We start from the raw sequence: 27013 nt of genomic DNA on the forward strand, positions 1-27013 counted from the left end.
TTTTTGTTTTGTCTCAATACTATCTCTACTAGTATTTACTTATTTTTTCAAAATTGATTTCAAATGGATTCATTTTCTTTTTTTCTTTACATTGGATTCAGCAATAATACCCGTGAAATCGTGGTTTTACTGTACTAGTTATACTTTCTCCTTCTAATAAACAGCAAATTAAAACCATAACTATTAAAAAATGCACGCTTGTACCTCCTAAAATTATCTTGCATATGACTGTCTCATGCATATAACAAGTTGGGAAATAATACTTTACATCTGGGGCTAGCAAATCTTTCCTATAAAGGGCAAATAGTAAATATTTTAGGCTTTGCAGGCCAAGAGGCGAAATCAAGGATATTATGTAGGTACTTATATAACATGAGAAAAAATAAATTTTTTTCCACCAAACATTTAAAAATGTAAAAGCTATTCTAGCTTGCAAATCATACGAACAGGAGTTGGGCTGAATTTGGCTCATGGGCCGTAATTTGTCAACCACTGCTCAAGATCATATATCTGATATTTACTTGAACCTTCTCTGAAATTTCCATAACAGCAAGTGAGATTTAAAAGGACTTATGTCATAGGATGGTTGTGAAGATGAAATAGTTGAAACCTGTTAAGTGTGTAACATACCACCTGGCACAAAGCAACTACCCAATAAATATTAACTACTGTTTTCATCTTTGTCGTCATCATCTTCTCCCTCTTGAGGAGGTTGGTTGGCCACTGAATACTTTGCCTGGCATACAGGAGACACTCAGTAAATGATAGATGGTGTTATTCTTTCAACTGGTTGGAGCTGTGCTTCTCAACCTTCTAGGCAGAGCAGACTCCAATGTGGGGTTATTTTTAAAAACACATGCTGAGTCCCACCTCCACAAATCCTGACTCTGAAATTCTCCCAAGGAGTAAGCTAAGCACTTGTGCTTTTTTTGAAAGTTCTAGAGGCGATTCTGATGATTCTAACCACAAACCTATGGCTTAGAAAGAGCAAAATCTGCAAAACAGGGTCAGAAAATCCCATCCCCAGAGAGGCCCATTTTTGCTGCTCTGTTTTAGGGTCACATACAACACAGCTAGTGCTCAGCCCCCCCTTGTAAATAGCAGACTCCGTCTGTCAGCCAGACAACAACTGATGTTAACTGAGCACCTATTATGTGCCAGACCTTAAGCTGAGTGCTGGGGATAAGCAGTGAATGAGGCAAAGGCCCTACAACATGGCAGTCCCTCTTCCTCATCTTCCATCCCTTTGATATGCTAGGCTTTTCTTCTTAGCCCTTTTTACCATCTTGCATCTTAAATGTATGTTGGCTCTGCCCTCTGGGAGCAGGGACCTGATACCTCTTGTTCATTGTAGTTCCCACAGCTTAGAACAGTGCTTAGCACACAGTAGGTGTGTCCAATAAAGGTTTGTTCTAACGGGGTGAAGAGGGAGCTCCGTACCTCTGAGAGAGCCAAGCTGATGGCTAACCCAAGGCGGAGCACGTCACCAGCCTCCTTGGTGTCGGAGTTAAGAGTGAAGCATATTTTCTAGTCATGGCGTCTCCCTGCCATTTAGCCTGAAATCAATACTTTAAGCCTCAATTTATTCATTTACAAAATTTATAAAATGTTGTGTTAAATAGAATAATGCTTAATGTGCGGACAACATTTAATAAGTAGCAGCTCTGTTACGTTGGTTTTGCATCACCTGAAATTGAATAAACAGAAGACAGTTCTAGAAATTTTCTGACAATTCCTATAAACTGAGTAGCAAGCCACATGCCTATAACAGTCCTCACTATATAGCCTGAGACCATGCATCTGTTTATCAGACAAATACTTCTTGAGCTTCTACTATATATCGGAGGCAATGCTGGGGCCTCAGGACATGGCGGTGATAAAACCAGCCACAGCCCCTGCACTCATGGAGCTCACTGTCTGTGGGGAGGGGGGCGGGGAGAGATGGTTGGGAATCAAATTAACCAAGAATCATAAGATGTCAATGCTGAAAAGGGCAAAGCAGTGAGAGACATGGTACTTTCAGGCCAATATTGGGGAGGGGGGCGGATGTGACATAGTCTAAAGGGTCAGAAAAGGTGTTCCTGAGCAAGTGATATTGAGGCCAATACCTGAACAGTGCAGGTGAGAGTTAGACCAAGAGGGGGGAACAGCTAGATGGAAAGAAGCAGAGCGCAGGGGTAGAGAATAGGAGGATGTCGTGTCAGAAAGGTAGTTGGCAAGCAACCGTCCAGGGGCCTGTGGGTTAATTCTTCTTGAACACAATGTGCTCACCGAGCCCCTGGGCATCCTGTTAAAGTGCTGATTCTGATTCAGCAGATCTAGGGCAGGGCCTGAGAGTCTGCATTTCTAACAAGCTCCCAGGAGATGCTGAGGCTGCCAGCCCACAGACCAGACAAAGGTTTTAGGCTCTGACTTTATCCTAAGAGGAGGGGGGTTTAGGCCAGAGGATTTTCCTAAGATCCCTTGGGACTGCATGAACCCATCCTGCAGCTGTCACGGAGCGAAACCCGCTGCCTGGGGCTTGGGAATCCTTTGGAAGCCTCTAAGGTTCAGCTGGAGTTGGTACTCTTTCCTAGAGTGTTTGTCTGCTGACACTGTGTTAGTCCCAATTCTGGGTGGCATCGCCATGAAACAGGCTGCCTTCGCCCAACAGAAACGCCCTTGTTTGGGTGTTGCAATTCAGAAAATCTGGGGAGTGACAGCCCATGTGTATTTTTTTTCAATCAAGCTAGGCTTGCTAAAAAGATATCTATATATACACATACGCACACGTAGATGGATAGATAATCTTGGAAATGCAATAACAGCCACATGTAGGATTGAAATGAAATCTTACAAACACTATATCATCTCAAATTCAATCATTAAAGGATTGGGGCCTGGGATGCTTTTGTTGCTGCTGCGGGTGCCTGAGCACCCAGACTTCTCTGTCCAGAGGCCGTGGGGTTAAACATCTCAGGACTGCCAGGCCACCGGGCAGGACTGATCCTGGTGGGGTTGTGACTGCCGGTGGAGGTGACCAGTAAGAAGCTAGGGAGCAGGGCAATGCTGAACCCACATGGGGAGGGACGAGCACACGAACCAGGGCAGACGCAGCTGGGGAGGCGAGTTCCCCTTCGGTGACATTGGGGAGGGCCCAATGAGGAAAGCAGCTTCCTGCACAATGCCTTCGGTGCATCTCTCCCAGGCCTACTGATTGTCTTTCTAAGATAATCTGGGTGACAAATATGGACCCAAGAAACACTGCCCTTGTAAGCAGTCCCAGCTGCTCCCGACAAATGTCCCCAAACAAAGGCTGCACGCCACTCCCCATGCTTGCAGCTCAATTTAATTACTCACCTCTGCAGCTTTAAATCAAAGGGGGCTCCTATTAAGTATAATTACCTTTGCCAGTAGCTTGTATAACACAGTAAGTGAGGACCTTCTACAGGAATGGTTTCTCCAGAGCATTATACATGCCTTGGACTAAATCAACAGCAGCCAGGACCCAGAGCTTCAGATACACACATAATTCAGCCGTGAGCAAATGTATGCTGCGGGTAGAGTGTTGCACACACAGGTAAACACAGCATCTCCTTCGCATATGTCAGCAGCCTACAAACAACCATTATGCCGAAGAATAAACTACAGGAGAAAAGGCTTCTCTAACCTCGAATGTCCCATACTTGTTGCTATGTCAGTTCTGCAAGAAAGCAAATTGCCATCGAACCAATTAGTCTCTGAACAAGTCCCAAATACAATAAAAGAAATCAGACAAACTCCAACTTTTGCAACCCCAAATGCCCACATTTTACCACCTTTCTTTCCCCAGAAAGCAGAGAAGTGACACTACTCCGCTGACTTTGACACAGTAATTTTTCTCCCGTTCAACCTCGCCACATCTTTCATTCCTGACATACAAAAACATTTTTTTAAATCATGAGCATCTTTATCATTTCAGGCTCGTCAATTCCCATTTTGCCTAATTAATAAATAAATCAAAACCTGAAAGGAAACGAAAGGAAGGTTGCAAAGAATTTTTGGCCCTAACCAAAAAGAAGCTACGGTGAGCTAGACTTAAAACGTGGTTCTTTCAATCCTGTTGGCTCCTTCTAGAAGTTATATTTCACGTCCGCTTCCACTTTATATAATCTGTTTATTAAACTATGTGCCTGGAAGCATAAACGAAGACGTCAAAAGAATATCTCTCTTTCCCCAAAGATGTAATACATGGCTATGTCAATAGTCCTCAAACTATTGTTGGCTGTCACCTCCACAACCACCATGTTAACATTTCTGAGCACTTGTCATGGACCAGGCATGCATTAAGCACACTACAGTACTCCCCCCTTATCCATGGGGGAGACGTTTCAAGACCCCCAGAGGATGTCTGAAATCCTGGATAGTATCGAACCCGATAGATATTATGTTTTATCCTATGCATACGTACCTATGACAACGTTTAATTTAGAAATTAGTCACAGTAAGAGATTAACAACAACTACAAATAAAATAGAACAATTATAACAATATACTATAATAAAAGTTATGTGAAGGTGCACTCTCTCTCTCTCTCAAAATATCTTATTGTACTATACTCACCCTTCTTCTTGCGATGATGTGAGATGATAAAATGCCTACGTGATGAGATGAAGTGAGGTGAATGACATAGGCATTCTGATGTAGCGTTAGGCTACTACTGACTTTCTGATAATTCATCAGAAGGAGGATCATGTGCTTCCTGACTGCAGGTAACTGAACGGCAGAAAGCAAAACTGCAGATAAGGGGGGACTACTGTATATACACGATCAATGTGATCCACATGGCAACCCCATGTGGTATTAGGGGAATTTTTTTCAAAGTTAAGCAACTCAAGCTTAGAAGGTTAAATAATTTGTCTAAGCTCGGACAAAGTAAATAACAGCCTGGGCTTGAACCTCAGTCTGTCTGAGTTCAAAGCCATTGGTTGTAACCCTTCAGAGCATGTGGTATAAAGCTATTGACTTGGCCAGCCTGGTATCCATTCTCCTTTATTTTGGTGACATCATCTTGGTTTTGCGCTTGCAAATCAACGCTAGCACTCCTGGCTCCTATGGCTCTGGGGGGGGGGTCACGCAAACCCACGTAGGCCAATGTAAACTCTGGGACATTTGCTGGGGTCCTCTGAAGGAGGTGCTCTCTTCTGCCAGAATCACTAAGCCAGACACTGCCGGGAGACAACTGTGACCACCATATGTAGAGAATCTGACTGAGAAGGAAGGAAAGGAAAGCCGAAGAGAGAGCTCTTATCCCAATCCCAGGTCTTGGGTCTCGGTAACAAAGGTACAAAGGTGCCGAAGCTGGGGTTCAGCTGAGTCACTTAGTTGATGTACAGTTTGTCACAGGCAACAGCAAGATTCATCAAAATAAAAATTTGGCTTCTAGAGGTGCTGATGTTATGTACGGAATGTGGCTTTGGAGTCAAACACACCTGGGTTTAAATCCTGGTTCCATTGTATATTTGCTATGTGAGCAAATTACTTAACAGCTCTGTGCCTCAGTTTTCTTATCTGGATAATGGAAGTATTAGCAATGTGTCTACCTCCTCAGTTGAGAGGAAGGCTAGATAAAGCCAGGTGCATATAAAGCCTCTGGGACAATGCCTGGCAGGGAGTGGACTCTTAGTAGTAAATGTTAATGAATCTGATTATTATTGTTTCAAGGAACGGAACAGAGGAAAGGCTGGTTCCATTAAGGGTTGCAGTGAGCAGTGAAAAAGACTCAGAGTAGCCAACCAGGGACAAATATGGAAAGCTTCACAGCAAGTTATTGCCCCTAAAAGCTGACCCGGGGCTAGTGTGTGCAGGAAGGAAGGGACCAGGGTTCGGGAAGGATTAGTTGGAAGAGAAAACAGGGAACTTTTGCTAATGGAAATGTTAGGGGCTGCCTGGGATAAACTCTGGGCAGATCAACAATTAGACCCAAAACAAACAAATACACAGACAGAAATGAGCTTGAGTTCCTAGTGAGTCACAAATCATCTTCATCCATCCATCCATCCATCCATCCATCCATCCATCCATTCACCCATCCATCTATCTAACATTCCCTGGCTTTATTCTAGGCACTCCATCACTCACCTCTGAAGACAGGGGCTGTGCTTCATTCATCCCTGTAGCCCTGGTACATAGCACAGGGTCTTTAAAATAATAGAAATTAACAGGTATCTGTTGAACAAACAAAAGAATGACTGGCAAATACCTACACTCCTTTCAGGGAACCTATCTTCCATGAATCAGTTTGATCCACCCAGCCCTCTTTCCCTCTCACGGTTTCCATGCCTCTTTCATATTATTCCTGAAGTGAGATTTGTGCCTTGAAAGATCTATCCAGCAGCATCAGTGTTGGCCCAGCAAAGTTTCAAGTTTAAGCCCCTCACCCCACAAATTTTCCTTTCCTCCTCTGGAAGCAAGGGCTGACTTTTATTTTTACTCTGTATTTCTCCCATAGAAAATTAAAACATCTTAATCCATAAATGACTTTGCTGAGTGTATATCTTGTCACAGCTGTTGTTTCCATGGGACAACTATAGGAAGCCCTTCCCCTCATTTTAATTTTTTAAAAAAAAATTTTTCTTTTAACAAAGAAGGTTGTAAGTTTCCATTGCTACTGTGTTATCTTGGGTGACTCCCCATTAACTTGTCCAATTCCTTCCCTTCACTGGAGGACAGCCATTCAAAGTATGTGCCCGAGAATTCAAATTGGATTTACAAACAAGTATTCCTGTTTATTTGTCAGAGTGCAGTGGCGGATTCAAAAGTTAAACCAAAGCACAAAACTTTTCTTGTGGAGTGGGTACTCAGGGAACTGTGGTCTAAAATGAAAATCAGATCATTGTCTAAAACAGAGAGAAAAAAAACACTTCGTACAGTGCATTGTTACACATTTGAAAACATCTCCGTGTTCCTTAAATGTTCTGCTAAGGGTACTAATAGGTCAGTCCACAGGACATGCAAGAATACATTATATTTTAATCAGGGCACATAAAACACTGTCAAGAATGTTATGTTGCCCGGGGGAATGCAGCGAGCAGGGAACATTTACAAACTCCAGGTCAGTCTCCCCATTACATCACTGTGAAAAAAAGAAATTTATGAGGTTAAATTATATGGATGTTATATATTGGAACTGTTAACCCATTCCCAAATGAGAATGTTGGCTGAAATAGCCAGATTCCCTGAGAGGAATTTCTAAGTCCTATTGTGGACGTTTTTATGGTAACTTTCCACCAAAAAGTGAAGACATATTCTTTGAAGATAATGAAATGAATAAAAAAAATAGAAGTCTAGCAACAACAACAACAACAAAAAATCCAAATTCCAATAGACAGGGCACCTGAAAGACTTACTTACATTATTCTTCTCTGGAGATAATAATGCAGAAGTTACTTTCTGGAACTTATTCATGATTTATTTGATCTATTCCTCATCTAAATGATTGGAAACACAGATGTTGATGCTATAACTTTGCTTCCAGTAAATAATTCCTCAAAGGACTCACATTTGTTTAACCTTAGTCACAAGATGATAAAACTTATTAAACATTTATGGAAGCAGCAACACAATTTTGTTGGTTTATGTGTTTGGCAAGTTTGGAAACTCATATCCCCAACTTTTCCACCTTCCCTTCACCTCTCTAAAAGAAAAATATCTTCGGGGAAGTTCCCATATCTGGATTTACGGAGATTTTTTTCCTCCCTCATTCTTTATTTCTTCATTTGTGGCTGCAGTTTGACAGTAAACAGAAGGGCTGCCATGCCGATCTCAAAAGAACAATAATTAAACCAAAGGGACGGCAGACAAGGTGCTCCTGTGGGATCGACAGAGGAAGAATAAAAACTCCACCAGGGAACCGTTTTCTTGTGATTGCGAGTCTGCTTCTGAGATAAGCAAACGTTCACATGTGTAATGTGCGAGCGAGCATTTATTCATTCAACAACATTTACTAAGAACCTACTATACTCAGCCCCGTGGACATAAATAACCTGGTATCTAAACATTCCACAGGCTCAGGGAACCTTGGACAACTGTTCATTCATTCATTCATTCATTCGCTCATGTATTCAACAAAAACACCTACTGTGTTCGAGGTTCAGCAAATGAAATGGTCCCCAGGATTTGAAAGATCAATTCCTGACATGATGTAACATAGACAAGGAAACAGAAATTACAACAGTGCAGGGTCTGCTCTCCTGTATTATCTGTCACTGATACCTTTCCCATCCAGTGCTAATCCTCCTGTGCGGGGGACATGGGTCTAACTAAGGTTCTGTTTCCCACACACCCACGGCCATAACCAGGAGTACAGGGGCGGTGACACGGAGGCACCCATGGAGAAATACACTGTGATGCTGGCTCCGTGTTCATGGGGAAAATCCTGAAGAGCTTTGTGGTGATTCCATTGGTAGCTCAGCCTTGGCATGAACATACGCGTATACTTGGTCCAACGCTAACACAAAACTCATGCATCATAAGGGCCTTTTAAACTCTTCTCTCAGCCCCAGACACGCACACTAACACCCACAACATACATAATCCAGCCGTACGTGAAACTAACATCCACAACACACATAATATACACACAATCACAACTCATACCCACAATAAAACAGACTCACCATGCACACACACACACACATACACACATACACACATTCTAAGGCTGATGCTGGTCTTGGTTGTGAAAAGCATCTGGAACCACATGGACCCTCTGAACCGTGGGGTCCTATCCTATTAATATTTCTACCCCCATGACTTGGCAATGTGCCTCAATACATGTTTGCTCAACTGCAGTGTAACCGCTTCCCATGTCAAACTGCAGGGTTGACCATTGTTAATGATTCAACTTGTAACACTGGCAAACAAATCCAGGGGTCCCTCCTTTCCTAACCCCTCCACCCCCATTTAACCCCAGGAACTCCAGCATCAGGACGGGAATAGTTGTCTGGCTCTGGAGCTCGGTCTGTTACAAACTCGGAGGAGAAATGCAATTTCTTTTATGCTGTTCGTGCTTTTCTTTTACTTCTCTGTGTTCCCCACCTCACCCCAAGGCAGCTAATGACAGTTTTCTTGACGTACTTGGAATTAAACCATGTCGATGGCTGAGTCTCACTCATTATTGGGATTACTGACATATTCTGTTTATGTTCAGTTTACTTACTTCAAGCAGACATTTAGCAAGTGCCTACTAGGTGCAAATTACCAGTTAAATTTTTGGTAAGAGAAGTGTACATTTCAGTGAAGACATCAAGAATGTTCAAAGGATGAAATATTAGCTGTTTCAATAATGTTTATTTTTCTCAACTGATTCTCTTGCTAAATGCTGTAAAATTCTCAAACTGTTTTTCTCTACGTAAATTACTTATTTGTTATTAAATTACTATTATTGTAAAAATTCCCAAGGATATTCAGTACAGGATTGTGTGTAATAGTGAAAACGTTAAAATATGCTAAATGTCTATTAATAGAGGAGTTGATAAATGAGTAAAAATGTACATTCTTATAGTGGAATATTATGAAGCAGAAAAAAAGGAGTTAGCTACATGTATTTTTTAATCTATCATCTCTCTTTCTTTCTTTTTTTCTCTACCTACCCACATACTTAGAGTCCAAATATAAAGTTAAAAAACAATTTGCAAAATATAATGTGAAACTATGTGCATAAAAAATTTTAAACATATAGAAAAGAATAACAATGCTCCTAGCTACATATATATGCAGATAAAACTATAAATAATGGAAGATATACACACCAAATTCACAATAGTGCCTGTCTCTGGGGAGCGAGTGAGGGAGAAATAATACTATTTGCTGAATGCTTATTATGCAGTAAGCACTGTTCTAAGTACTTACTAAGTACCCACTTTTTAAATCTTCATAATGGTGCTTGGAAGTAAGAGCTCTCCTCATGCCTGTCTTGCAGGACTGAGGCATGGAAATTTTAAGTTTGCTGTTCAAAGGAAACTTAGCTATATCTCTAAAGTTTAATTCCTTTATATCTGAAATTTATTGATCAAGTGAAATAAGCTCATCTTATTTCTTCTATTCTACCTGACAGAGATTCTACCCATCCAATATTAATAAAGAAAAGATTTATGTTAAAGACAACAAAATAGGATGATAATTTCATTCTATTTCTCATTAAAATAACCTCAAATCAGATGGCTAGGCAGTTTGCCAAACTTTGTACTATTACAAAGGTTTGTTTCAAAATGCCATCCGTATTTAAAAAAAAAAACCCACAAAACAAAAACCGTAAAACACTGCCACCAACAACTAAAAACTACTGTAGATTTTTTTTCAAGAAAGATTCTATCATGATTTCTGCTGTGAGCAACATTTTCCCTCTGAGATACGACCCCTTGAATTTCACAATCATCTTTTCTTTTTCATATTATTCAGAGTACTCATTTAAATGTCACCTATAATTAAATACTTCAAGTAAGAAACACCTTTCGAGACCCTGACCATAAATATTATGAGGGACTCTAAAGGGGAAACCTGCAAGAGGAGCTTTCATTTGCTAAAATAAATAATGGGGCGGCGTCATCGCATGTGTTCCGTATTTTTGATGGCCGGGAAGAGTCATGGAGCCTGCAAGAGATTTATGGGGAACATATGAGCAGCGTCTGACTCCAGGACGCATCCTCAAAGATGATGTAGGAAGTGGGTGAGCACAATTACGTACTGAGACACCCCAGATGGGCTGTGCTGAGGGTTTCATATTTTTTCCTACTTTTGTTTGATAAAACAGGAACGGAATTAGGAAAATGCCATTGTGGAAAGCTCAAGAGGTTTTAAATTTTTTTTTTTTTTTTTTTTTTTTTTACCTTTCTAGGCTCAACTTTAAAAGATGGTGTTGAGGGATTTTGATAAGAAGAATGACCCTCTTTTTTTTTTCTTTGACACAAGTGACTGGAGGAAACACTCAATTTCAGTTCACGCCCTTGGTCTGCACGTATCTATACGAGACTGCAAACCTTTATTTATGTGACTCTTTGCTGTTAAACATTAAATACTATGAGAAGCAACAAAACATCATGTCTGAGCCCTTGGACTCTGATAGGAAGATCTAGTTTTCAATATGTTATTTCAAAGCTTGTGTGATCTTCAAGCTACTTGAAATTTTCAAAACTTAATTTCCTGATCTCTTCAATGGGCCAATAATACCCAGCTTTCAGAGTATTGTGGGGAGAGACTTTATGTAAACGACCTGTGTATAGTCAATGCTCAGTAAATGTTAACTACTAAGTGTGGACTTTCTGGTTCAGTGTTATGCAGGTCAATAAATGGTAGCCATTACGACAATGACAGTTATGACTAGCATCATCTTCCTCATTGTCGGCATCACCATTTTATCACATTCACTCATGGAGGCACAGATGCTAGGCAGAAAGGTCTTGGAAGTCTGATGACTGGGAGGAATCAGGAAAGAAAAGAGAAGGAGTCGATGAAGAAAAAAGAAGAGGAATCATTGAAGAAAGCATGAGAAAATACGAAAAAGAAAAGAAGGTGGGAGAGGTTCCAAAGAATAAAGCCAGGTTTTCTGCCTTTTCATCCTGTAGAGTTTCTAGAATTTTAGAAACTGTCAGAAATAAAGAACCAGCTCTGGGAGATTCCTTTCCTTTGTTTCTTGTCTGTTGACTCTGGTACCCAGGTGCCCGCCAGTTCCCCAGGCAGATGGAGCCCCCATTACGTATTTGTGCATTGCTTGTCATTCTCTTTCTTGCTGAGGGATTCTCTGGGCTCTGTTTGGTGCTGTGACCAGGTAGACAAATGCACAAATGGATGCATTTCCCTGTTGAAATACATTAGGGAAAATGGTCCCCACCATTTCTAAACACATAGGCAATTGTTATGAGAGAGTGAGAGTGAAAAGAGAGACTACTTATATGTTTTCTATTGACTAAAAGCCAAAGGTGAAAATGGACCCCTCAAATAATTTTTTAAATGTTTAAGTGCTTTGGCATTTGGAATTGAGAGAGAGAGAGAGACAAGGATGGGGAAGAGGAGGAGGAAGAGAAGAAGAAAAAGATTTTTTCCCCTATATCCTGTAATTCAAGGCCATAGTGGGTACCTAAAAATCGGATTCATGGGCCTCACCCCTGTCCTGTGAAATCAGAACTGCCAGGCTCTGGCCTGGGAATCTGCAAATTTGCATTTTAACAGGTTCTCCAAGTGGTGAGGATACTAAATAAAATTTGAGAACCACTGCTTTATTCCAGATGCAAAAGCAGAACATTATTCGCAGTCCCTCCATATTTGCAAAACTTCCTGGGCCAGTAAAGACTTTCCAGAGTTCTTCTCTGATATCCTGGGAGGGGAAGTTCCTTCTGGTTTTCAAAGGTTTTTGAAGTTTTCATGAAAGCCTCTGTTTTCCGGGCGTTTCTTTGACCTGAGTGTGACTTGGCAGTGACTTGCTCACAGCTGGTTCATGAAGCCCTTGCCCTGCCCAGGCCCTGGATGTCTATAGTGTCCTCACATTTAGTCATTCTGCCCCATTCTCACGGTTTGTGCAAACATCCTTCCCCCAACTATCGCTTTCTTTATATATTTCCTTACAATGATTCCCTCTTATTTACTTACATAATTTTATTTTAAAGTGAAAATTTATATCACTCCAGTCAGTGGAAAACCAGTACCATTTACCATAAATCATGGTAATGGGACAATGAAAATCCCAGTGTTGTTATTTTATTTTTCATTGGATACTGTTCCTTGTGAAAGTCTCTGAATTTGAGCTCTGCTCTTTCTGATAAACAAGCACGAGAAAGGTGTCTAAGACAGGCTAACACCAAATAAGACTTTCTTCTTGATTAAATCAGAGGAGTTGAAATGGTGTTCAAAAAGGGACATTGTTTTCATTTTGTGCACAACTCAGTGCTACTTAAAACTCTCTACCACCAGTGGGATGACTGCCCATGATGAGGCAGCTCTGGTTTAAAAAATGTTCAGAGATGAGCTTGCTTTCTTCATGAAAACATTGCACAGAGCTCTGGCAGGCTTGGGCAGAAGGGATAGCCATTAGGAGCTTCCATTGGAGGAGATGATGCTTCTAGTTAGTGGTCTCTAACCCTTCCCTCCGGAGACGCACTTTCATCTCACTTTGACTCCTAACAACCATGTCACTTTTTCAAACAATATTTATTGAGGACCAACTATTTTCCAGGCTTTGTGGACATAAAGCAAACAAGACATAAGGTCATGGTCACAAGCTCAGAGTCATGGTGAAGATTTTAAAACAACATTTATCGAGCACTTACTGTGTACACCATTTATTGAGTGCCTACTGTGTATGAGGCATTGTTCTAAGTGCTTTGCAGGTGTACATATTTTGCTCCTCCCAACAAGCCAAAAGCGATCTTTTGGGATCTCTACTTTACTGATAAGAAAATCAAGGCTTGGAGGGGATGATTAACTTGTTAATATAATGACTAAAATTTATTGACCACTGACCATGTACCAGGCACTGTGCTCAGCATGTTATCTGATTTATCTCAATTAGTCCTTGTAAAAACTCAATGAGATGACTCCTTTTATTAGGTCTGTTTTGCTAAAGAGGAAATTGAAAGTCCAGGAGGTAAAAGTGCCTAAGGTCATACAGTGAAGAAATGACCCACTGGAGAGAAGTTGACTTCCTGGTCTGTCTGACTCCAGGGTCCACTCCTGGCCCTGACACTATCTTGTCTGAGGGGGGTGGGGAGATGTGTGAAGAGAGATTCCAGGACTCCATGAAATGTGCTTTGAAAAGAGTGGCCTCTTCCCCTGTCCAGTCACTTCTAGAATAAACGCAGCTCCCAGCACTTTCCCTTGTTTCCTCTTTGGCTCATAAAATGATAGACTGACAATTTTCAATAGCAACCTCGTGTGTAACTAGAGGAGAGAAGTAAAAGAAAGAATTAGAGGAAATATTAAGAGGATAAACACAGGTTTTTCATATACAGCTTTCAGTATACTCTTCTTTTTCACTCACGTCCACCTGCAATTTTCCACACATTTCCTCGCCCACCTCTGGAGCAAGTCTCCTGTCTCCTCCATTATCAGTCTGGCCCAAGTCATCACCAGCTTTTGACTGGATTGATGCAGGAGCCTCTTAAGTGGTCAACCTGTTTGCAACCTTGGTCCCTGAGGAGTAATATGGCTGCCAGAATGATCTTGTAAAAACCTAAGTCAGACCCTGTCTCTCCCTGCTCCCTTGCCCTCCAAGGCTCCCCAGTTCAATGAGAAGCCTAGCTCCAGGGCCCGAGAGGTTTGGGCTGCCTACTCCTCTGTCCTTACCACTCATCCTCCTTCCCTTGGCTCCAGCCACCCTGGCCTCCTTGCTGTTCCTCCAGTTCCCACAGAATGTTCCAGCCCCAGACTTGCAGACATGCCTGAAACTGCCTTTCTCGAGAGCTGCACTTTTCTCCCAGCCACTTCACTCAGAGCCCAGTTTCCACATCCCTTCCAGGGAGAGGCCTGGACCTGGAAGGGTCCTCCTGACCATCTTACCAAAGACAGCGCGGCCTCCTGTCAGGCTCTACCCCTCGCCTTCCTTTAATCTCCTCTGTGGCACATACCACCCCCCCTGACACGGTGTGATGTATGTATCTGCTTGCTTTGTGACCTGTCTGCCACACTAAACGTAAGCTTCAAGAAGGCAGGCCCTTTGTCAAATGTATTCAAGCATCTAGTCCCAGTTCCTTCCAAGTACCTGGTACACAGCAGACCTTCAATAATATTTGTTCAATAAAGGTTCTAAGGTGCCAGCAAAAAGTCCCTAATGCTCCCGTGATCCCAAATCTCTTTGTCCTAATATACACCTTAACAGGCACCAGCCAGCCTCCCTTCTTTCCTCTCCTAGGCACTTATCTGAAGGTGACAATTAAAAAGTGAAGAAGGCTGTTACCAGGAAACAGCCCGTAGCCTCCTCCTATTAGCCTAACAACCCCTAAGCTTTGCCGCCTTGGGCCTGAGGGGATGAGCACAGGTTCGCTGGTGGGGGCGGGGGAGCCTTGCCAAACCCTGGGAGGCTGGGAGCATCTGGAGAGCAGAGAGGGAGCAGTGGACCTCAGGGGTCAGAAATAAGTTTCCCCAAGCCTTCCACCTCCATCAGCGATGTTCCATTGGGGTCTCGGCTTAAGGAGGAAGTCTACAAATCCATATTATCAGCAAGCACTGTCTATAAGATGAATAAACAATATTTACTGCAGAAAGGTGAATCGCTGCTCTTCAGTTGAAGGCAGACTATGTCACGATGAACAAAATACAAGTTTATTACGAACATCACAGTCGTTTGTCATTAATATTTCCAAAAGTGATAAATATTCGAAGTGAAGCTATGATCATGATTGGTACAGAGGTTTGCAAAAACATTTTAGTTGTATAAAAGACACCCTGTTACTCGAAAGTAATTAAACAGTATACAAAGTAATACACTAATTAAAGTATTTATTCATTCATTTATTTACAGCCTCATTTATTCATGCATCAGGAAGTATTTATTTAGGGCCTAATAAGTACCAAGGACTAATTCAAGTGCCTAGATTTCTCCCAGAATTCCTACAGAAAAAAAATAACAATAGGAAGGAGACAAAACAGTTCATTTATGAAGAAAATCCTATGTTAGTGCCCAGGACTGCCCCAAGGGTTTTATCTATATCACATTATCTAATCGTCACAATCACAATGTGAGGTGAGCAGTGTCATGTCCCTATTTGACGGATGAGGAAACTGAGGTCCAGGTTAGGAACTCCCCTTAAAGCACACTGCAGGCCAGTTAAGTAGGGATCCCAGATTTGCTTGGCTCTTCACATTTGCCTTTCACAGCCTCACTGATATCCATCCATCCCAGCACCAGCCAATCTCTCCAGAAAGGCCGGGCATGTGTTCTTATCTCCAGGAGCCACCTCCGTCATTCTGAGCATCCTGCTCACCATCCCGTAGGAGCCGGGTGAGTAGACTGGGTGGGTAAACACACCCAAGTTCACAACCACTTTTGAAATAAAAACAAGTGCCTATGTTCCACTAAAAACCCAATCGGATCACGTCACTTCCCTGCTCAAACCCCTCCAATGGCATCCCATCACATTGAGAGTCCAAGCTAGAAGGCCACACATGATCTGCCCCTGCCTACGTCTCCTACCTCAGTTCTTATCCCTCTCTCCAGTCTTAATCTGCTCGGGCCCCAGTGGCCTCCTACATATTCCTCAAACATGCAAGTCAATTCTGGCCTTAGGGCCCCTGGCACTTACTGCTTCATCTGCCTGGAATGCTCTCCCAGATCTGTGCTTGGCTAGTCCCTCACTTTTTGTTCAGGTCTGATCAAATGTTAGCACCGGAGAAATACCACACTGACCACGCTATATAAAATGGCAACCCTCCCATCACTCTTTCCCCCATTGATCCTGAATGACTTTTATGAAATGCAGTTAGAACTATTCAATATTTGATTATATATTCATTTGTTCATTAGCTTTTGGTCTCACCCACAAGAATATTCGCTGTGTGAGGGCAGGAACTTTTCCTACTGTGATATCCCAGCACCCAGATCAATGCCTGGCACATAGTAGGTGAGCAGTCAACACGCCTTGGGTGAATGAACACACAAATGCACATATACACACACAAAGGAACACTCAAGAAAGAGCCGACATCACATACGGTAGATGCCCCTAGGAGTCTATTTGGAGATGCCACTAAAGGCAGCACCCTCTGTCAGTGTTCTCGATCCCTTCCCACAGGTTTAGACATTCCAACAGATGCAGGAGAAGAATAATAGGAACTGAGGGTCCTTCCTGGCAAATCACTATGGCTATCCTGGGTAAACTATGGCAACAGATTCAGTGCAGGGGTCTTTCAGGGAGCAGGGAATTTCAAACCAAGCTCGGCTGCTGATGACCTTGATCACTCGGAGCATGCTGGTTACTCGGATCCGCATCAGTAACATAGGGATTACGCTGGCATCTAAGGCAGAGGAATGTTACAAGGATAAGACTCAGCTCAAATGTCCCCTCTCTGGCAGTCACCCCTGACTGCCACATCTCTGTTGCCCCCACTTCTACTCTTATATTTTTGCTTTTATAAAACTATTGTCATCACGGAGCTTTTGTCTATATGAAAATTATCTTTTTTCTTTATTAGTTTACTTGTATGTTCTCTAGCTTCCTCCAACTAGAGGGTAAGATCCACAGGGATCAAACTCATCCTACTAACCCTGAGACCCAGGGGTCTGGAACAGGACTTGGCACCTAGTAGGAACTCAAGAAATAAGTCCTGTTTAATGAATGAATGTAAAACACAGAAAGCACTTGTAAAGTGCTTGGTATGTAATATGCACTTACATCATGGCAGATAGCATTACTACTGTTGTTGCTGGTGCTATAATGACTATTTCTCAGCAAAGAAACATTTTTTCGAGCTGGTGCAGGGCTCCAACCAGCCCAGCATGAGTCGTTTTTCGGAGAAGAGAATAAAACACTACTCAGTGACTGTATTTCCAGTTTTAAAAATCACAATGCACCCATGTCTAATTTTCTCAAGCCCTGAACCCCTAGTCCCACAATAACTGGTAGGTTGCTCATTTCTCTTCTGGTATAAATTTTTCACGGTCTGGCTATTCAGGGTAAAGACACACCAACACTAACCGTTTGGTGCAGCCCTAACAATTTTAGTGCATCCTCTCAGCCCGAGTATCACAGAATTCTTTCAAAACATCTGGGCCTTAAGAAGAACCATGATTACCCTCAACTTGTGGGTTGGAAAGTAGGGGGTAGAGATTTTAGCAGTTTGCCCAAGTTTACACGACCAAAAAGAAGACCAAAGGATTTGAACTTGAGTCAGGTTGACTCCCGAACTCACATGCTCATCATTTGAGCAAGGTTTCTTTTGAGCTTGCCCAGGACCATATAGCTCACGTGGGCAAAGCTGTAACCAGAACCCAAGTCACTTCCTCCTACTCTATGGCTCCATCCACACTCTAAATCCTGATCCCAGGAGAGAAAACACGAAGAAGCAGAAAGCCGTGTACCCAACTTTCTAATAAAGGAAAATAGCCAAAGGCAATTCTGATACAAAAACATGCCTATAGCTTTTCATTTTGGCATTTCTTCTGTACCAAATGGTACCAAACGCATAGAATAGATTTAACTCTTCTCTACAGCATCATCTTGGCCCAGAAGCTATTCGCATCTCCCTGGGGTATGAGAGAGAGGCTTCTAAATACATAGAAAATTCTAAGGATCTGATAAATTGAAGTGATTTAAACTAAGCTCCTTGCAGTTTATACAGAAACATGCAGATGCTGTTGCTTTCACACAAGTCGTTTCTCTCCTTTAGAAGACTTTGACCTTCTGTCTCCTTTTGTACCTCCTATGTCACCAGATTTCATGGATTTTTCATGATGCAGTAAAGCATTCTGGAAGTTTCTTCCAAATTCATTACAAACAGGATGGCTGCTGCCAACTCTGTTTTTATCTCATTCTGTCCCTCATAACTATTTTCATTAAAAACAATAACTGTATTCTGCTCTCCATAATATGTAAACTGTATAAGGTCCATAGAAATGACTTAGATGTAGCTTTAAGAAGCAAACTCAGGGGTGATTGCAGAGTATTCATTCAGTTCTGAAAGCACTCAACTAATTAAGATCAGTGATCTTAATTTTTGTACTAACAGAAACTGCAGAATGCTGTCTTTTTTTTTTTTTAACCCACCTTGGTGTCTAGCAGCGTTATGGAAACACTAAGCCTTTTCCTTTAGCATAAATGGACACTGCAGCTTTTCAATTAAATTAGTCTTTGCAGAGAGATGCAAAAGAGCTAAAAAGCTCCTTAAAAATCTTCCCTGCTTCACTGCTTCTCATTTGCCAAAGGAAGATGTGTAGTTAAAATGCACTGCTGTTTTCTTCTTACCCTGCTGAAACAAAGTTTTCTATCTTGAACCCTGGGCTAGCTATATTATAGAGCTTGAAGAGGTTTTACTTTTAGTTTGCATGCCCACACTTGGTTTTCTAAAACTATTTTTTTAAAAACGGATGTGCATTATAATGTCCTATATCTTTGTCCACCCAGAGAGAGCTTTATTAGGTACAGTTCAGGTTGGGTAGTAGGTATGGGATCCTGAAATTGTTTTTTAAGATAACACAGATGGAAAGGGAACTCTCATTTAGATGAGCAAAATTCAAGACAAATGCTTTCCAATATGATCCAGGTATATTTTTTTCCCACGTAATTTCTCTAAGCTCATTATCTCCAAAACTTTTGCATTGTGCATTTCCCTGTTGTTAAGCATAGCCAAATAATACCACTATATTAATAATAGGATTATTTAGCAGTCTCCTAAATTTTAATTTCTAAAATTTTAAACAATTTTATGTATTGCTTTGGCATCCCAAAATATTTGAGGATGCTTAGAGGACATTTTTTTCTGTACAGGGAAAGCAAAAGATTGAGAGAGGCAACAACTGGAAATTCCACACGGCTGTTTTAATGACTTTCAAATCCCTTCAAATTATTTAATCATTTCACCCGTGGAGTTTGCTTTGGAAACAAATATATCAGCCATTCCCATCTCAGATTTCTTTTCTGTGTGTCTGTATACAGTGTCTTTGGGAAGAACCTGTCTCTGATATCCTCGTCATGGTTTCTCTGACAAAATGAGCAACATACACAAATACGGCCACACTACTGGAGACACTCCGGATGACTGTCCAAGTGAGATGCAAAACCCTGTGCTTGTAGAGATACTTTCTGATGAGTTTGCAGACCAAGTCCAGAAGTGGATATTTGGGCTCTAAAGTCTCTAATTATTACTATTATTTCTTAAAGACCACTACATCTTGAGACCCACATTAAATGCTTCTCCTGAAAAAAGTTCCTGAAACAAGTGACTGAAAGGTTAGTAGTACGAAAAAAAAAAAAAAAGGAAATTGTGAAAACGGTGTTATATGATAGAGGCCTGTAAATATATGGTGTTGTTTCTTACTGCAGTATCCAGGTAATCAAGCAAACACTCTCAACGAGGTCATTTCTTCTGTGGTTAGAATGACTGAGTTCATTCATAATCGAAGAGCTGCTTGCCAAAGGTCACCCTAAGGAACAGGAGAATTTCTAACTTTAAATGGAACTTATGAAACTTTAAATAATAAAAAAATACAAATTGTTACAAATTACTGAAAACATGGATTTAGAAACCTCTTCCAGGGTGAGCAGGCTCTAGGAAGGTAGAAGGACGAGATCTCCCTGATCCAGGCTACAGGAAAAGACATTCTGTATTTTTCACAACATTAGAAAATGAAAATAAATTTCTCCCCAAGAGAGAAAAATATAACGGCGTTCTCAACTTGCGAAGCAATAAAATTATTTGTGTGCCAAGCTTCTTTTAATACCACCGTGATTTTTTTTTATAAAAGTCGCTCAATTTGATTGTAATTAAATATGTAATGAAAAAGCTCTGCTTTAGGGAAGCAATGAGCGAGAGCAAGACACTCTCTAACTGTTAGTTTAATGTATTTCCAACTGACTTTGCATCAAATGAAAATGATACTCTGTGTATGTCTGGTCTTAATATAGAATTTGTTAGGCAATTCTGTGCTTGTTAAAGAGAACTTGGGCGGATGCAGGCATTACCTTTGAAATAGTGGCTGAGTCTACCCAGACCGTGACATACCTAAATAAAATTGATGGTACACATGCACTGAGGGAAGGGAAGCTCACTCTGAACATTTGACTCCTGTCGGCTAATTACAGACCCAGCACAAACACGAACAGGGCCTGGGTTTTCCTCCTGGCTGCTTTTCCTCAGCTCAGCTGCAGTGATGAACAGAAGTGCATCCTATCAATGACCTTACACAATGCCAGGCTCAGTGCCCCTTTAAAACCTGCTCAATTGAGAGTACAATTCCCAAGCCACTGGGAAGATAAATAGATCATCTCAGGTATTATCCAGTTTGAGAAATTCCGTCAAATGAGTGAGAAGTCAGCTGGGATGAAATGAAAGCATAAGCCTCTGTTAGAGAATGTGACAAGAGGCAAGACGCTTCCAGGAACAGATCTGCTAAAGATGGCTAGGAGGTATTTGTTGGGTGTGAAGGTTTTCCAAACGGTAGCAATACAATCGAGATGAATGGGAGAAAAATAAATGAAGAGCGGTGGAAAAACAATGCAGAGTATTTCTGAGGAATGCTTCTACCCTCCTCAAAAGCCTCCTATGTCCAACCCCCAAGCCTCAAGAAGATTTTCATCGCAGTGAAGTTTCTCAGAGCCCCCTCTCCCTTACCTAGCTACCACTAGAACTCCCTGTCACTTGCAATCTGCTGATTAGGGTTAATGTATTGTGTCCTGATATGGCAGATTAAAAATGAAATCAATAAATGCCTAAAACAAATGGGCTTTTGAGATGTCCCATTCAATCTGGATCTTTAAGGGTAAGGTGAGAAGTGGGAGAAGGCAATCAGGAGGGGAGTGGGGAAAGGACCACTTAAGTAATCAATTTCCATCCAAAACACAGTGTGGAGGATGCGATTTCAAGGTATCTGTCTTTCCTTTTTCAGGGATCTGCCTTAAATAACAAAAATAGCCAGGACAGTTCATGGTGCTGAGCCCCTCTGAGGGGGTGTGTGTGTGTGTTTATTTTTTCCATTCATCTGTTAAAAATCATACTGTTTGGGTAAGTGAAGGGGTCTATAGCATGCGGTATTTAAATCTTCAATACGTGAACTTGTCTTTCTGAAGTATGTTTAAACAAAGTGAGAGGTCCAGGGTCCCTACTCCACCTCGATTCCTATTCTCTTGAATCTCATCCCACTTGCCAGTAAATTAAAAGATAAACTTCACCCTGAGCTGCCTGCCCCCTCCCCGCCCTGCTGGTTGAGACTGCTGAGACCTCGCTGGTTAATTCAGTCATTGCTCTCCTGAGGTTGAAAAAGGAGATGGCTCAGGTCATCTCTATACTCCATTGCAGTATTCAGAATTGTCCCTGCTGAATGTTTCCCATGTAAATAACCTGTGCTATTAAGGTGCAAATTGCAACTTTTAAGTAATGATTGCTAATAGTCTAATGTTTACTGCCACACAAGGACATTCATGAAAACAAAATCTGCATTATTCATCTCCATATTAAATAAACAAAATAAATTGAGGGAGCTGTTGTTTCCTGCAAGACTTTCCTCAGATCTGGGTTATCAGATAGCTTCTGAGAGTCAGCAAGAAGGAAACATTTAATCTCTTTGGGCGGGCAGGAGCAGAATCCGATAATTTATATATACATTAGATATTCACATGTATATGATCCCCAAAGATTTTGAGTTCTATTGCAATTGGCTGGTATTATACAAAAACAATAGTTCAGGATGGTGAAATAAAATATGTACTACACGTGTGTATACAGAGACTGCGATAGACTGTAGAAAACAGAAGGGTTGAAGTGTAAGTCCCCAATTTTAAATTTTTAACTACTCTGTATCCTGCAAAATACAAACAAATCAAAACACTCTTCCGTTTTACCTTTCTGCCGTCTTTTCTATCTTCCCTGAAATGGACAGGGGGAAAAGATGCTGGTATAGAATCCTGCAATATTTTCAGGTAAAAGTGGACGCATTTTAGTGGCGAGTGAAATATACATCCAAGGAAGCAAGCACACACATTCACATATACGCAAACCCCTGGGGTACCGTAGGCTGCTTTCTAAACTTTTTTTCTTGCCCGAAGTAATAGTATGGTGGAATAGCATAGCTTTAGAAAGCCAGGAAGAATGACATTTCGGAGGGAAATGTTCTGACTTAGCTGTTTCCTTAAAGAGAACTGCCTACCTCACATCCCTTCCCTTGAAGGGGGGAGGAATGTAACAAATAAAGACTAAAATTCCCCATCACTCATAATATCATCTCATTCATTCTATCTGGATACCTGTTTTATTAGAAAGTTCTGTAACTGATTCCTTGAAACAAGGAACTTACAACTAATAATGCAAAGGCATCCAATTGCCTTGAACAGTTCTTGGGAAAGACAGTCTCAGCTCTGATTCACTCACAGGCTTTTTCTATCGTACATTATTCATTAATCAAGCCAGAAATCAAGCTTTCAACATCAGTCCGTGGAAGTAATTACTTACAGTTGTGTGTTGTGTTTAATTTTAAGCAGTGATAAAAGTTAGTATGGCCACAATCCTAGAACCCACCTTTTTTTCCCCCTGAATCTTAACTGGCTAAAGAATCCCAAAGTGGCTAACTTTACTTGTGAATAACCACCCCAGCTAAAACAGAGGACAGCCTCGATGACTTCAGAGGCCAGAAGCATTACATAAAAAATATCTGCTTTATCAATATGCGGGCAAATAAATACTGTAAGAAGGGGCTCATTGCGTATGAAATGATTGTTCTCTTTCAGCCTGACAAGGGTGTCTACTTATTCCAGTGAAAATAATAAAAGCCATGAAAACAAACATATAGAGACACTGTGAATATAATAGGCTAGAAAACTGAAACTACAGTCACAACTTTCTAACACACACACACTACAGTAAATAGATGAGCCAGCTCTCGTAGATAGCAGCTTAATGAAAAGGATCTAATTTAAATAATGTGATACAGCATCGTGTTACATACACCTGGATCCTCATTGATCAGAGGATAATTATAATCAAAGTAGTGCAATTCTGAGCAATGCACTTTTTGTAATGAGCTTACCAAAGGAGACATGTCCAGTCATTCTGGTAATTTAAATTACTGCCTAGTTGTTGATGGTCTTTACCGGAACAACAAGGGGGAAAAAAAGAGAGAAATTTTCAGGGCAGTATCACTTCTTGCTGGACTGTTGCCCAGGGTTCTCTTTTGGGACAACAATAACAACGTTATCTCTAATAGTCTAGCTACACTTAAACTTATGTTGCCAGAACTAGGTGGAACAGGCTTACTCTTCCTGAATCTGGAAGGCCAGAGCACACCCCAATGTTGTCAGATTGCAAAGCATTCTAAGTTTTAAAAGATAAGTGAGTTAAATGTAGAAAGGGACAAGGGTAGGAGGGAGAAGTTGTTTTCAAAAGAGGTAGCTAGAGTTGAAAAAAGAACACCTCACTGACTAGGCAAGTTCTAAATATATAAGGTACTAAAAATATTTTAATTATTTTGCTCTTAGGGAAACAATTGGAAAATACAAGAATCAAAGCTTTATAAATGACATTTCCGCATGCAATTTGAACCCATCTACACCCAATTACGGAAGCAATTCTGTGCTCAGAAGGGAAGATAATTGTGGATATTTCAAAGCACATGGATTGCCATTCAGGCTGGAATCAGGCCACGATGGAGTATGAGCTTGGTGGTCCAGCATGTTCAGACACAAACACCCACTTTGCCCAGATTTGTAACTAACTTTGGATTTGTTCTGAGGATGGCCTTGCAAAGTTTATGCAAGTGTTCCACTGAACTTCTCCCTCATGTTTTGCTCGAGTTGGAACAGAAGGAAATGTGGTGGTGGGTCTGCAGAAGACCAGCCTTAACGGATGCTGCCTAAAGTTTCAGGGTAAAGACAGAGAGAGGGGGAAAAAAAAAGAAACTTAAGCTTTTTGCTAAAGCCCTGATTCAACTAAAGGACACAAAGAAATAAAAACGCCCACATTAAAAGCCAAACAAGATAATAATTGTGCATGTCTGGCTCTGAATCTAGAGGGCAAGGCTTGCGTCACTGGCACTCTGAGTTACCATGGTGAGTGATTTATTGATATATATCAAGAATGAATAGATCAAAGGCAGCGAGATGACAGGTGATCAATCAAATGTCAAATGAAAACTAGCAATCAAGTGGAAAGCTGATTTTTCAGTGGGTGGGTCTGGCAGGAGAAAAATGAACTTTCATATTACACTTCCGAGAAACAAAACCCCAGCATACTATTAAAAAAGCAATTAAGCAACCCAAAAGAAAAAAAAAAATCCTTTAGAAGGTCTATTGTACTGATCCATTAACCTGTTCCTCTCTTTTGGGTGGGGTAGTAAGTAAGGATTCGGACGGGATAGGTCCTACCATACAAATCAATTTACAAAGTTTGCAACTCTTTCTGGGCAAAGAAAATCCAGAGCTGTTTCAACGTTCTATGGGGCATTTTTCCCCTTTTTTAAGAGAAGGGAGAGTGCTGATTAGATTTCCAAACGTGGATCCTTTTAGAAAACATATTCAAAGGTTCATTCCGTTCCTGGGGTGGTTTTTTCCACCTTGGCGATCCAAGCTCAACTCCTATTGCTCGCCCCAAAGCCAGCCCGCAGCCCGGGGCTTGGGCAGGTCTCACACTTCAGCGCCCCAAACCCCAGCGACAGGAGACGCTGTCCCTTGAGGCCAGAAGCCACTGGCACTGACCACGCGGAGGGAGGGGGGGTGGAAGGACTGTCTCCCTATTCCGCACCCCCAATCCTCAACCCAACTTTGGCCCGAGAGGCAAGAAGCAGACTGGGAGAAAGTTAGGGGTGGGGTAGAGGGTGGAGGAAAAAAAGTTTAAGGAGGGAAGGCTTGGTGGGATAGCTTCCCCCCCACCCAACCGGAGCCTGGAAAGAGGAGGATTTGGGAGATCGGAGAAGGCGAGAGAGGATGGGGTTATTAGTGGGGCAGAGAGGGGCACCCGGAGCGAACTCCCCCGATAGCTTAGGGGGGTGGCGTCCTGGGGCACCCGGGGGCAAGGAGGGCGGGTGAGGAGCTCGGCGCGCTGGGCAGCCCGGGCCGGGCAGCCCGGAATCGGAGCCATTTCTCTTACCTGCCGCCCGCTTGGGTGCCTGCTGTTTCCTCCTTGGCATCGCTCTACTTCGCTTCAGTCCCACTTCTGGCGCCCCAGCCCCGAGCCGCGCGCGGGGGCCCGCTGTCTCTCTCGCCTCTCTGGGTCTCCTCCGCCTCCTGCCCGGTGGCTCCTAGGGCGTCACTCGGCCTCTGTCCCCCTGACGATCCCCCCTGCAACTCCTCCACCACGGGCCAGAGACCCCCCTCTCTGGGTGGCAGACACGGGTGGCTTGTGCCGGCTGGTTTGAAGTAGAGGTTGGTTCTGCCTTGTTTGTTTGTTTGTTTTGAATTTTTTTTCCTCTCTCTCTCTCTTTTTGTTTTTGCTTTTTGGAAAATTGTTTTTTGTTTTTGTTTTTTTTGGTGACTGTTGAGACACTTGATTTCTTTATTAAACATCCAAGATCGGGTTCGGATGGAAGGGACGAGGGGCGCACACGCGCTACACGCACACGCGCGCGTAAAGATAAGGAAGAAAAAAAAGGCAATCCTGGGAAGGTAGTGGTTTCTTCTTCTTTTTCTTCTTCTTCCTTCTCCTCTTTCCCTCCTCCTCCACCTCCTCCTCCTCTTCCTCCTCCTCCTCCTCGCCGATCTCTATGGCGGATTCGTGCTGGGGGGGAGAGAGAGATCACTCACTGTAGGTTTGTGGCTGCTGTCAGATCCCCGTCTGTGAGTGATATGCGAGAGGACAGGAGCGGGTTTGGGAAAGACAGAAAATCTGGAATTCACTCACTCACACACACTCACACACACACAGACACACACACAGACACACACTCACACACACGCACTCTCGCTTCCTCTCTCACACACACTCACACCCCACGTATGCACACACACACACACAAACACACACGCACACTCTCACACACACACAAGACAGGGCGAGGCGATGCCAGCAAACATCGATCCCGCTGAACAAACTGAACATTAACAAACTCCTCCTCCTCCTCCTCTCCCCGCGACCTGATGACAGGGAGAAATTTACTCCCCAGCCGCAGAGCGCCAGGCAGAGGGAGTCTATTAAAGGGACAGTGTCCCGCCGGGGAGAGGGGCTGGGGGCGGGGACCCGGGCGTGCCGCCCCGGCTCGGGCTCCTCGTGCGCCCCCTTCGCTGGTGCGAGGACGTGCCCACCAGGCGCGGGGACACCCCTCCGGGGAGGGGGTGGAATGAGAGGGGATGTGCGAGAAAAGGGGGCAGGGTGATGTCTAAACTCCGCAGCTGGGAAGGGAGATGCAGGGGGCCAGGTTAGCTGACCAGCA

The 27013-nt window shown here is 42.4% G+C and overlaps 1 protein-coding gene across 4 annotated transcripts in view; it reads right to left on the reverse strand.

The window, feature by feature from the left end:
* The window catches only part of TSHZ2 (teashirt zinc finger homeobox 2), a 439977-nt gene extending 413187 nt beyond the window's left edge, over nt 1-26790 (reverse strand). For 2 of the 4 annotated variants that reach the window (XM_087445109.1, XM_087445108.1), the window contains exon 1: nt 25735-25938. In XM_087445109.1, the coding sequence (XP_087301235.1) occupies nt 25735-25774 (40 nt within the window). In that variant the 5' untranslated portion in view covers nt 25775-25938. Of the gene's footprint in view, nt 1-25734 lie in introns of all 4 variants that reach the window. The other 2 variants (XM_087445106.1, XM_087445107.1) reach the window with 2 other exon arrangements.
* Between the last annotated feature and the right edge of the window lie 223 nt (nt 26791-27013).

This window comes from Ceratotherium simum, chromosome 21 (assembly GCF_057802395.1).
Source record: "Ceratotherium simum simum isolate JZ-2026a chromosome 21, ASM5780239v1, whole genome shotgun sequence".
In the NCBI taxonomy this organism is placed as follows: domain Eukaryota; kingdom Metazoa; phylum Chordata; class Mammalia; order Perissodactyla; family Rhinocerotidae; genus Ceratotherium; species Ceratotherium simum.